Here is a 13163-nt window from a genome sequence, read left to right as displayed (position 1 = left end):
TGTGCATTATTGTGCTTTGGAGGATTAAAATGTGAAACACATATAGACTTGGCTGGAATTATAAAAATGCAACTAGACTCAACAGTAAAGTCGGTGAAGGAAGAAATATATATAGGAATTGTGATAAAGGATGGCTGTACACTAAAGGTTTCATTGCTAAGATTGCTGTGTTGGCTTCTATGTAGAATCAGGATCAGCATAAAGGCAGCAGTCATTTATTCATCATTATTAAACATAATACAGTATAAAATTTGCCAATAATTCTTGTAATGTGTACTAAGTTGGCTAGTAAAGATTTGTGCTCACTGTCCTTAGATTGTCAAATGATTAAGTTAAACATTACCATTTGTAGTACTAATACTTGGGTGTTTGTTGTAGGTGGACGGCAGTCAAGGGAACTACATGTCACTGTACAGTCACTGCCTGAGGTGACAGTAGTACCAGAAGTGTTGGGCTACAGAAGAGGAGAGAACGTCACCTTGTCATGCTTAGGCCAAGGCCTCCCTTATCCTACCTTGACTTGGTCAAGAGATGACATGTCACTCACTGAGCCCACTAATGGATCAGCATCCCAGATTGACCTGCACGTGTCCCTGGCTACCCGTGAAGATGAAGGAACATATACCTGCACTGCATCCAGTTCATCTGGCACAGGTAAATCATGGCAGTATTTGGTTCCCATTGTTTTGTGCCTCTGATATATGTTTAGCCCTTTTTTTCAGGATTATTTATTTCTGATTACAAACAGATTCCTTGCTTGTGTGTCACTTCCATGTGTCAGACTGTAAATATTATTAAGACATTAAAGTTTTCAATTTACATATCTTTCCCAGCAAGGGCAGTATCTACACTGAGATACACAGAGGCTCCCCAAGTAGTACCATTTGAGGAAGAATTGTTTGTGGGAAGTGGAGAAACAGTAAGTGACTCTTTTTATTACTCTTATCTGCACATTCACAAACCTGTTGTTACTTTGAACTATTAAATTTCATGTAAAAAAAAAAAATGAAAAGCCTGGAAGAAGTCAAATCTCTGCAGTCTCAGAGTGGTATACCTTAATGGCTGTGGATGTAAGTGGGGGGAAAAGATTTGGGAAACAAGAACACTATCTTAGTGCACATAGTTCATGGTGTACAAATGTTCCATTTCCATTGACAGGTAAAGATGCAGTGCCTGGTAGCAGGAATTCCACAGCCCACATTGCAGTGGCTCAAGGACACTGCACCACTTGTCCCTATGTCCTTCATACAGGTGCCAGTGACCATTATTCTTTTTACCCATTACTAATTACAGAAAATACTTTTCTTACATCAGTTTGTAAATTAATGAAAACGACAATGAAATATTGAATTTTGCACCAATACTTATTAAAAAGAAACTAAGATTAATGTTATAATGAAACTTATTATTGTTTGATGATGCAGATGGAAGATGATTACCTTAAAATTCTGGGAGTCCAGGAGAATGATGCTGGCCAGTACACTTGTAGAGCCACCAACTGGGCTGGTACTGATGAGGCACAAATTTCTCTAAGGGTCGGTGCTGCTCCAGCCATCATTCAGGCTCCTACAGGTAAGCTTATGATGACAATAAAGTGTTACACTAATGGAAGAAATACTTGTACAGTTAGTTTAGGGTAGCAGTATAATATAGCTGCCTACTTTGTGAACGTTCACTGTAGCAGTCACCATCTGTGTTATCGGGTATATGACAGTAATGTTAGTGGTGATGACAGTAATGACAGTGGTAATGATGACAGGTGTGAGTTATGAATTCTGATAAATTTCAGACGCTGAGCTTGACATTGGTAGTATGGGAGGATTTTCATGTTATGGTGTTGGAGTGCCAGAGCCTTCCATCACCTGGTACAAGGCTGATGGTTCTCATCTCCCTTCCCATTTTGCTCAAGATAGGGATGGCAATCTCAGAATTAAGGGTAAGTGTCAAAATAAAGTTAATTCTGTGAACTCTTATAGAAATAAGTCATGTAGGATGGACTAAAAATTATGGCTAAAGGGGAGTTTTTCTTGGTTATATAAGAAATAGTGCAGTAGATAATGAAAGTTCATATCAAGAAAGTATTGGAAAACAGATTTTTTCTTTGCACTCTTGACTGTTTTGACTGAACTGATTTCTCAGGTGTACGGGTGGAGGATGAGGGAACATACAAATGCATCATTGAGAACCGCTATGGGAGGCTACAGCTGCAGGTTTCACTCTCTGTTTCAGGACTATGTGAGTATAGATTACAATATCTGTACATCATGTTTCATTGGTACATCAGGTTTTGCAGCCTCTTGATTTTTATTTTGTGTTTTATGGAAATCCCAAATATATTCCATGAATAAACTTCTGTTTGAGTTTTGCTCAAACACCTGATATTCAGTTACTTATCTTTGTCATGGTGAATGAAGGCAAACTATCTAAGCCTTTAAGAAATAAACTTATAGGATAAATAACAAAAGTGGCATCATAGTAGCAATCCAGTCTTCATTTCCTTGCAGTGGCTCCCTTGGTAGCAGTTCCACAAGTGCCTCACTTAGAGGTGACTAGGGGGTCCGCTGTCACCCTGCCATGCATAGTTGTCATGGCCAATCCTCCTCCTCAGATTACTTGGTATTATGAAGGGTCACCCATCTATTCAGGAACAGGTATGAAATTTTATCATTTATATTATACTATATAAAAAACATTCTACATTAAATTTTTATCATATAATTCTTTCATCTGTTTTTACATCTTTCAGTGCAGGTCCTAGATCTGAAAATCTGATCTTAAAATGAAAAGATTTCTGTATAGGATTAACTCTGTGAACTTAATGAGTCAAATTGCCCACATGGCTTTCTCTATCAACAGAGGACATGATGATAGATGATGACGGATCATTGAAGATTCCTTTGGTAAGATCCAAAGATGAAGGGAGATACCAGTGTGTTGCTACTAATTTGGCTGGCAACTCTTCTCTCACCCTTACTCTGTCTGTACTGGGTAAATATGGCTTTTATATTGTCTGTCAATCCCATCTTTCACAAGGTTTATGTGTAAAAACTTAAGTATTCTATTAATGTAATTTTAGTACTAATATATAATCCATACAATTATTTTCTTAAACTTCTTTGCTTTTTGTTGACCATTTTTTAAGTTACTTCCTTCTATCTCTCAGTCAAGATTCTTTTGTATACTTTACCTGACACATGAAACAAGCTTATTATCCATGTAACTATTGCACCTAATATTGCTGTTCAGTATTATTTTAATAAATTAGTAATAGTTTTGATTTGCATCAGAAAATTCTTAAATATATTTTCTAATTTATAAGTTTATAAATAAAAATCATTTGTCTGTTTCAGTTCCTCCCAGAGTTAAGACTAACAGAGGAGAAGAGAATGTGGTGGTCCTTAAAGGGAATGTTGCAAGGCTCAAGTGTCCAGTCAAGGCTGACCCGAGGCCTACTTTTTCCTGGACCAAGGATGGGCAGCTTCTACCATTTGACTCACGCAGGTAGGCTTGGGTGTGCCTGGCAGCTACGTGAAGTGTAGATGGATAGATGAAGTGGCAGAAGAATGTGGAAGTGGATGATTATGAGAGCAATAAGCAGAGATTTGTAAAAAAGGATAAATAAATTACATCCATAGAACATTCTCCATGTCACAGATTTACAAATGTGTTTAAATGGAGCCACATTACCTCATTGCTGTGGCACAGTAAATCACTCAATCAACCAGTTCATTTTAGCTAAAATAACATGATACTTTTTGCTGTATGACTTCCATGATTATATATTGCCCCCATTTTTGCCAGAATGCGTGTGTCAAAAAATGGCTTTATCATAATAAAGCAAGTAAGACAGAGTGATGCAGGGACGTATGTCTGCATTGCTAAGAATCCTGCTGGCACCACAAGTATACCTGTCAATCTGCAAGTTAATGGTTAGTATTTTCTTTACATGTGAAATACTCTTCTGTATTTATCTATATGTATACCAGTATTTATTTGACTGTTGGTATCTTGCAGTTTATGTCCACTAGTATATACACAAGATGCATTATATATCATTGTCTGGTTTGGTTTTGTACAGATGAACCTGAGATATCACCTGCTGGAGATGAAATCTTGACAGTCCTTGCTGGACAGGATCTCAAGCTGCCATGTGAGGTGACAGGTCATCCACAACCTTATGTCACTTGGGAGAAGGACGGAGAAAGTTTTGGAGAAACAGTCGATCTTCAGTAAGTGTTTGTCAAATAATTTTGATTGTAAGTGAGGCATTCCTTGCTGTAAGCTATCATTGATTTTAATATTAATGTTTTCTCATTAAGACCAAGAACAGTTTTAGTGTTTGATATTAACATTATCATGTGTACACAGACCAGGTCCTGGGTACCTGCTGATGAGGAATGTGACTCCCTCCATGGCTGCCATCTACACATGCACTGCACAAAACTCAATAGGAGAAGCAAAGAAAGAATTCACAGTTTATGTAAATTGTAAGTAGTTTATATTAAAAAATGTGGCAAGTAATATGAAGTAAATAAGTTTTTTCCCATGTCATCAGCACTGCAGTGGGATTTGCTTATGACTCTACAGTCCACTGAAACCTTTTGAGAGTTTGATCTTCACTTTCTGTCATAATTATGTACAGAACATAGGGATTTTAGAATACACATTCTGACATCCCTGGACTGCTGTGTGGACTTGCTGGTATCATTTGCTAAAGAAAGGCTATAGTTCTCCAGACATTCCTCTATTTGTTTTTTGTAAGTCAGTTCTCAGCTTATTGAATGTTTCTTGAGAACCTAATCCTATGACTTCTTTGGACAGCTTTTGTTGCATTATGAGAACATTTTCATTGTGATGATCTTTCATGTTTAATTTGCATGCAATGGAGGAGTGATGTAAATAATCTTTTACAACAGATGCCCCTGTTGTAGAGGAGATTCATGAATACACTCCAGAGAAGAGAGTTGTTGAGGGGGGGCAGCTGTCTCTTCCTTGCCATGCAGAAGCTTATCCAATACCAACCAAAGACTGGAGCAAAGATGGAGAAAAGCTACATCCAACACCAGGTAGGCTGATGTATAGTTGTTGATGTTCTCTGCTCTAAGCTAATATTAAATATTTGGAAGAAAACTTGTACTGTGCTATGTCTAACATGTATTGGACATACATGAAACTACTTACACATCTATTAAAAATTACAGGTACTGTGAAAATCTTTGACCATTATAATATTATTGAGTATTCACTGAAACCTTTCGTCTGTTACAGATCTGATCATATCCACCTCTGGCACTGTGGAGGTGTCCCATGCTGCTCCACAACACTCAGGCAACTACAGGTGTACTCTCACAAATATGCTTGGAGAAGCTCATATTGAATATGAAGTCGAAGTTATTGGTAAGTTCAACTCTTATAAAGAATCTTTTCACAGTGTCTTATTTAAGTATTTTCATCATTCATCTTGTATTTTAGCCACCATAATCATCATCATCATTACCATCCTTTTCTGTTTTTCTCTCCTGAACAGTTCCTCCTCGGGCATTGCTGCAGAACTGGCAGGAGGCCACAATGGTAGTTGAGGGAGATGAAGTAGTGATTAGGTGTCCTATAGATGCAGTTCCCCCTCCTGATATTACTTGGTTCAAGGTATGTAATGTCCTGCATCATTAGCTTAGAGATGGCCCTTACAGTCCAATCACTGTCACCTTCCATATTTTTGGATAGAGGAATTCCAACAAAGCTGGATGGTGCTTGTTGTGACCAGTTGTTTTGCATGCTCAATGTTGGCTCTCAGATCATGTTACTTTCATTAACACTATTGTTTTAGACCCAATGTTAAATAATGATCTCAGATCTTCATATGATACCAGTATGAAAAAGTGATCCCCTGTCATTTTTATCTTTTTTGTTTCTAGAAAGATAAGTTTATAAGTAGATGGGTAGATAGATAGCTTTTACTGAAAGAAGAATTTGCTTTTGGCTGGAGGTATCTGACAATGCTTTGGAGGCTGAGTCTAAGTCTGAGGCATATATATTAGTTTCAATTGCATTTCAGTGTGTAATGAAGCATTGGTGTCTATTGTCCAGGATGGTGTCTCCATTCATTCCACCAAAGATCGTGCTGACTTGACTCATCTAATAATTGAAGAAAATGGTCATTTACTTCACATATTGGAGGTCACTATTGCTGACAATGGTAACTTATCTTTTTCTCTTTTTACCATAAGCATAATTGATTTCTTATCAAAACTAACTTATATTAGGATTGCATCTGCTGATTTTAAGTTAACTAATAAATAGAGTTTCAGATTGATCAAACTAAGAATTTTTCACAAGTGATCTTTTGTTTACCATCAGCTATTCCAAACTTTCCGTATCTTGAAAAAAAAAAAAGAGAGCATCATATTCTTGCAGGTACTTATGTGTGTGTGGCCAAGAATGACGCAGGTGAAACAGAGGTGTCATATAACTTGGAGGTGCTTGTAGCTCCGCAGTTCAGTCAGTTCTACCACAATCCTGAGACTGAGTTAAGAGTTGGCCAGGAGCTATTCCTGGACTGTCATGCAACTGGAAATCCCAAGCCACAGGTCAGCCAAACTCTCATACCTTAAACAAAATTTGAATGATTTGTGATTTTCATAGTTTGTTTACCAGATTTCAAATTATTAATTGCCCAAGAATTGTTTTATTGAATTACTGAAATATAAAAGATAAATGCACATTCTCAACACAAGAATCATGAAATTTGGACTGCATGAAACCTGAATATTCTATAAAAGTGTTTATGAATGTGCCTCAAAGTAGAAAAGAGAGCACTAGAATTATTTATGTACTCTGATGTATTTATTTATGATGAAACAGCATATTTCATTCTGCTTCAGGTATCTTGGCTTCATAATGGATCTCCACTTGAAGATTATGTAACTAGTAGTGGAGGTCGAGTGAGTGTGCCAGAAGTATCATCCAGCCATGCCGGTCTCTACACCTGCACCGTAGAGAATACAGCCGGCACCATTCAAAGGAATTTCAGTGTCACTGTGTTGGGTTAGTTATGACATTCTGTTTGATTTTATATTTCTTATAAGTCAATAATAGGAACGTACTTAGCTGTACTATGTAGCTTTTAAATTTATAGGGTTTGATTCCCTTATAATTAATTTATATTGACACAATATTAGAATATAAATATATTTTTCAGTTCCTCCCATCTTTGAAGACAACAAAAATCATCAGAACAATGTGAATGCTGTGAAAGGCACCAACACTCAGTTGGACTGCAGAGTAATTGGCTCACCTCCTCCAACTGTTTCTTGGATGAAGAATGGATTGCCACTTCCACATTGGTCAGTACACAAGTTTACTTTTGTTTTTGTTATTTGAAGATCTTACTGTAACTGAAATAGGAAACAACACTAACCCTATCTGCAGCATTATTATCTGCACTTCTCAAGGAAAATATTTAACCAGTACCAGTGCTGAATCTCATTGTCATCAAAATACAATTCATATTTTTGGTTGTTTCCACTCTCTCCCTGGGTGTTACCATAGATATAACAGTGGCCAAGTATAATATAACTAATGTTTATGAATACAGTAAGGTTTCTTTTGGACTTTGTTTATCATAAAGGCATTCCAGAAGTGATTGTTTCTAAGCTTATTGAAATGTAATTCAGAAATTATATATTTTGTTCCAGGCCAGATGCACAACACCAGCTTTCATCTGATGGTCAGGTGTTGAATTTGCTGCAAGTAGATGCTCACTCTTCTGGGGTGTATCGCTGTGCTGCCAAGAACAGCCTTGGCACCAGACACAAGTTGTTCAACTTAACAGTCCTCAGTGAGTTAATCATTTCATTATGTTACAAAATCATCCAAGTAATATTACCTTTTACCAGTTCTCTTTAAAGTCAATATCTTCCTCTAAACAGCTTGAATAGCAACAGGGAACTACTGGTTGAAAATATTGACCAGTCTGGTCTAGTGTAAGTTTATCCTTACTCCTGGTGCTCCCTAGATGGGATGGCCATGGCAGAAGTCTTGAGGCTGGGTTACACTGACAAAAAAAATGGTGTGTTTACTCTCACTTTTTTGCCAGCAGACAAGTAAAAGTACTACAATAAAGAGAACTGATTACTGCATTATTTTCTTTATCAGTGATGATTGTTTTTAGTGGCTGATTAAAAAGATAGCAAACAAAACATAAGCAAAAATATATTGGATGACAGGAGTCACTAGACACAACAGGTGTTGGTATAGTGTGTTTTCCAGTTGAATGCTTTCATTCAAGGAAGGCTTGGGAGTCTTCCAGACTCAGTTCCTTCACCAGTTTGTGGTAAACATTCTCTTGTCACTCTCTGGCTATGCAAGGGTGAGGTCCTTATGCATTATAGGACCCCTGCTTCCAAAGTTAGGGCAAGTACAACAGGAAGAACTTAACATCTGATTGCACAAGTGGCTCCATTGTGGCTGAATGTACTCATGAAGGTGTCATAAAGCACTTCATTTGCACTCATGATATAAGGAATTTATTCATGTGTTGGGATTGTTGACTCTAGTTCTGACAAGAAATATCACTGTCATTAAGGAATACATGAGAGGGTAGGTGCATTACTATCCACCTGCTGAGTGAACCCCTGTGCAGACATCCTCCCATTCTGAATATTGCTGTACAGAATCCATGAATCTCCTTCAACCAGGAGATTTATGGAATTTCCCTTGTATCTTATAGATACAACTTGATGAGCAGGATAAATTTTGGGGTAGCATATCACAGGTTCATATAATTGGAGTTGACGTTCACTCACAGACTGTTAACATGCTTCTGGTACTAAGTCTCGTGAAACAAATGCTGATTTGATACATGATCACTATTGATATGCTGTGAATCTGTGAAGTTATTAGTTTGCAAAGGGATTGATTCCCTACTTCAGATTGATGTTTATAGTCTGTGTCACTCAAGCATAGAACAAAATGGGGCACAAAGGACATGAAGATCAGAATCTTTGTTCTTCTGCACAGGTGTACACTCATGCTGAGTGAGTCCATAACATCATGGGGCAGGCCAATGCATTGGATGACTTCCTGGCAAGACCCACCATTGTAATGAACTGCACCACTGAGGTATGTGAAGCTCTGCGAGTTCTCAGTCCTTGCCACACATACCATAATATTTCATCCAGTAAGTCTCCAAACATCTGGACTTTGGCCATGGTCCAAGAGACCTTAAGGCCTAATAGCTTCACTTCTTGATACTGTCTCATGAGACATTACCAGAACCTCCAGTGACTCCATCAAGACTACAGTCATTGGCAAAATCAGGATCAGTGATTAATATTGCCAGGAGCTGAAACATATTAACTGAGCCATGAGAATTACCAACACAGTCTGTGTAAGTGTTCAGTGGTGGAGCAAGGATGCAGCCATTGCTTTATTTTTTAATTAGCCAGAAAGGAAGCTGTTACATCTCCACTTAGACAATTCAGTCACTGGGCCAAAAAATCCTCAAGGGAAATCTTTTGGGTTATAACATTAAAAGTAACTCCCAGTGCACTAAATTAGACACCATGAGGTCAGTTAAGGGTGCAAACATGATTTGCCACTCACAATGGTGTTCCACAATGATGTGAAATTTTAAAAGTGGGCAGCTATGTACTACTGGCATGTCCACATTACAGAGTGTGCTAAAGTCATATCTCTGCTTCTCAACAATTATTACCTTTTTTTTTCTCAGCATTCACCATTAACCTTATTCTTTCATCCACACATTGTAAAATTTATTCACTCCTCTCTAAAATTTCTCCATTTGCAACCAGGAGAGTGGCAAACAGGAAAAAGAGCAGCAGAAAGCAAGGTGACTGTAGTAAATTTAGTGGGGGCAAAGGATGACCTTCATTGAAATGGGGGGACAGTGCTGGAACACATAAGAGAAAGAATTGAGTGGAGGATGAGAGGATTGTAGCATGCAAGGAGGAACACAAAAATTGGAATGAATAGAGACTTCTGTCATAGCCATCTCCTTGGTTGAGATCTTAAGAAGAGGCATTAGATATAGACATATTAATTAATAAATAGATAGATGGATAAATAGATACAATAACTGGTTTCCTGTTATGTCTTAATCAAATTCAATCTTGTCTCATCTGAAGATACATACTCATGTCTTATGTTACTGACATTTATACCTGGCAGCTCCACCATCAATAAGAAAAGAAGATGGTAAAGCTGATGACCTAGTGGAGGAAATTGATGTTGTTGCTGGTGAAGAAGTTATCCTGCATTGTCCAGCTGAGGGCACTCCAAGACCCACCATTACCTGGCTGAGGGAAGAAAAAATATTGCCATCATCTGAATCTCCACAACATTTGCTGCTTTATGATACACAAGAGGAAGATAGTGGTGACTACACTTGTCTGGCCAGCAATCCAGTTGGAAGTGTAGAGAAACAGTTTGCTGTGAGAGTGATTGGTAAGTTATGTGTATACATAGCTCTTGCCTAATCCATGCTTACTGTTTGAACTTACTTTATGTGTGTGTGTGTGTGTGTGTGTGTGTGTGTGTGTGTGTGTGTGTGTGTGTGTGTGTGTGTGTGTGTGTGTGTGTGTGTGTACTTATTTAATTGTTCTTACCTAATATTTTTTTCAAGATTGAGCTAAGCTTATAATGTTTTGTCTTTTAAAGTTAATTTGCCATATTTATCCTTAAAGATGTGAATGCTCCTTGCACACAGTTTATCACTCAACACATTCACTCCACTGGCAGATTGCTCTGTCAGGAAAACTGTACTATCTCACATCTTTCTCTGCTCTTTTTTGTACAGTTTCTTGATGTGTTCTCTTAGTATGTGTGTGTGTGCATGGACTTGTGGGTGTTTATATGGGTGATAACCTATGGAAAAATAATCGTACTGGCCCATATTTTTTTGTCTCATAGGCATTTTTCTGTATGGCACACCCCCAACAATAATCTTGTTTTAGTGCCAGCAAGAATAACAAATTTGAAGAAGGACATGGACAGACCAGACACTAAGCCATATCAGGAAGTGATGGTTGACACGCCCTTCTCCCTGTACTGCCCTGTTGTGGGCTCACCTCTGCCAAACATCACATGGAGCAAGGTATAGATCTCAGCTGTTATTGGTCGATGGTAATAAAGTTATAGGTCTTCACAGTACTCATAGAAGTTCTTAAAACTTCACTTTACAAATTCATGTCTTTCCAAGTAGGCAATTAAACTGCTTTTACTGAGGCAATTTTTCTTGAACAGCTTATTCACTACCACTTTAACTGTGTTTAGTCATTGCTGATATTTTAAGGAGGTGATTTCCTAAACTGATAGATGTCATATACATGAGATATGGGACTGTATGCATAACATGATGCTTGTTCAGAGAAAATATTTACTTGACTTACTTTGTACACAAAATAATTTCAGAATGGTGCTGTAATAGAAAAGCACTTGGAGCAAGGGTTCAATGAGCACATCAGCTTTGGGGAGGATGGACAACTTTTGCTTGTGTCAAGTGCAACTGTGGAAGATTCTGGAAACTACACCTGCTCTGCACAGAACACAGGAGGCTCAGATTCAGTCTCTTATGTTGTTGCAGTTCAAGGTGAGTTGCTGTAATATTTGAGTAACTTATTAAACATCTTAATTTTCCTAGTCATCAGGACAAAGGTCTCCTTCAACCCTTACTTATCCTTGTTTGTTCCATGGCAACCTGGCAGAACTTCCTTTACTTCTTTGCTTAGTTCTCTGCCTGTTCTGTCTTCTTTTTCCACCTTAAGGTTGTCATTCTAATGTTTTAATTGTCCATCTATAATTGTTTGGCACATGGCATGTCCTGGCCATGTCTGTTTTCTTTTTAAATTGTACTCAAAATGTATTCAGATTTGTTCCTTTCCTCTTATGTGTTTTCATGTCTGCAGTATGGATAGTTTGCAACAAAATATGTAAAGAATTCCTTTTTGTTTTCAGTTCCTCCACATATTATGCAAGAAACAGATGCTCCTCTTACATATCTGGAGGGAGAAGATGTTAGCCTCTACTGTGAGGTGGAAGGCACAATACCGCTAAGCATTGTGTGGCTGCTGGATGGCGTTGGACTGGAAGATTTGAGGTTGCCAGGCATAACTATTGATGAAGACTTTACTGTCATGGAGGGCAATCTTACACTTGCTAAGGTTTGAAAAAACTTCTGTCAATTATGACTTTGGGAAATTAGTTCTGGAAATATATATGAACCTTTCTTCTGTCTGTTCACAGTTATGTGTATACATATTCACTTAAGTCACATGTTTATATATATAATGTAATTAAGACATTTTTCCTTGCTCATAGTCCGTGGTCAACATAGTGGATGTGAGTGAGATCCATAGCGGTCCCTACACCTGCATTGCCAGCAATGCTGCTGGGTCTGATGAATTTATACATTCGGTGGATGTGGCCACTCCTCCTCGAGTGGAGGATGATTCAACTGATACTAATGTTGTTGTGATGGTCAACAGGCCAGCCACCCTCACCTGTGAAGCAGAATCCAACCCAGAGCCTTACATTTCATGGTTCAAGGTAAATGTTTGTGCATGAATGTGCATAGACAATAGTTTCCTTTAATTACAAGTAAGGCATACCATTTAGATCATATTCTTGCACTTCATATCAGAAAAGAAAAATGTTGAAGTGTGTGATAACAAATGGATTTGAAGTTTGCCCTACCATTACAACCACTGTCATCTAAAACATGGATAAACTAATATGGTGATGAATCAACAGAACTCACAGCCATTAGAGGAGGACCCCAACATACATGTGAGTCTTGATGGTCGAGAACTGAAGTTGTTGCAAGTTAGAGAGGAAGATGCTGGCAACTATTCCTGTTTAGCTGTCAATGTTGCAGGAGCCATTTTTATCAACCATACTCTTCAAGTCCAGGGTAAACATGAGTTAAAGTATATATTTTTCAACTGACTATTTTGTTTTTTATTTTAATTTAGTGTGATAAAACTTATCTTCAAGTTTTCATCTTAAATTGCTTAAACTTTTCTAAAGATAATTTTTCTTGTATTATGAAGTATAATAAATACCTCACTTTTATACTGACTCCTTTGTCAGAGAATAAGTGAAAATCATGTTATGTTCAGTGTCTAGATCTTCATTTTAATATTTTC

At 37.7% G+C, this 13163-nt stretch overlaps 1 protein-coding gene across 6 annotated transcripts in view; it reads left to right on the top strand.

Annotated features, from left to right (window-relative positions):
- Positions 1–13163, top strand: part of LOC135109281 (hemicentin-1-like) — a 65996-nt gene that overhangs the window by 13014 nt on the left and 39819 nt on the right. For all 6 annotated transcript variants that reach the window (XM_064020570.1, XM_064020569.1, XM_064020567.1 and 3 more), the window contains exons 14-39: positions 379–654; positions 834–919; positions 1159–1251; positions 1425–1572; positions 1790–1936; positions 2140–2235; positions 2505–2651; positions 2857–2988; positions 3351–3501; positions 3802–3929; positions 4079–4229; positions 4369–4487; positions 4917–5066; positions 5269–5397; positions 5528–5646; positions 6088–6196; positions 6415–6587; positions 6882–7044; positions 7199–7343; positions 7695–7837; positions 10189–10464; positions 10974–11113; positions 11431–11608; positions 11974–12179; positions 12337–12564; positions 12769–12928. In XM_064020570.1, the coding sequence (XP_063876640.1) occupies positions 379–654; positions 834–919; positions 1159–1251; positions 1425–1572; positions 1790–1936; positions 2140–2235; positions 2505–2651; positions 2857–2988; positions 3351–3501; positions 3802–3929; positions 4079–4229; positions 4369–4487; positions 4917–5066; positions 5269–5397; positions 5528–5646; positions 6088–6196; positions 6415–6587; positions 6882–7044; positions 7199–7343; positions 7695–7837; positions 10189–10464; positions 10974–11113; positions 11431–11608; positions 11974–12179; positions 12337–12564; positions 12769–12928 (3993 nt within the window). The remainder of the gene's footprint in view (positions 1–378; positions 655–833; positions 920–1158; positions 1252–1424; positions 1573–1789; positions 1937–2139; positions 2236–2504; positions 2652–2856; positions 2989–3350; positions 3502–3801; positions 3930–4078; positions 4230–4368; positions 4488–4916; positions 5067–5268; positions 5398–5527; positions 5647–6087; positions 6197–6414; positions 6588–6881; positions 7045–7198; positions 7344–7694; positions 7838–10188; positions 10465–10973; positions 11114–11430; positions 11609–11973; positions 12180–12336; positions 12565–12768; positions 12929–13163) is intronic.

The sequence above is a fragment of the Scylla paramamosain genome, chromosome 18, assembly GCF_035594125.1.
Source record: "Scylla paramamosain isolate STU-SP2022 chromosome 18, ASM3559412v1, whole genome shotgun sequence".
In the NCBI taxonomy this organism is placed as follows: Eukaryota; Metazoa; Arthropoda; class Malacostraca; order Decapoda; family Portunidae; genus Scylla; species Scylla paramamosain.
Note: the sequence above shows the minus strand (reverse complement) of the source record. Positions and strands in the feature narration are given on the sequence as shown.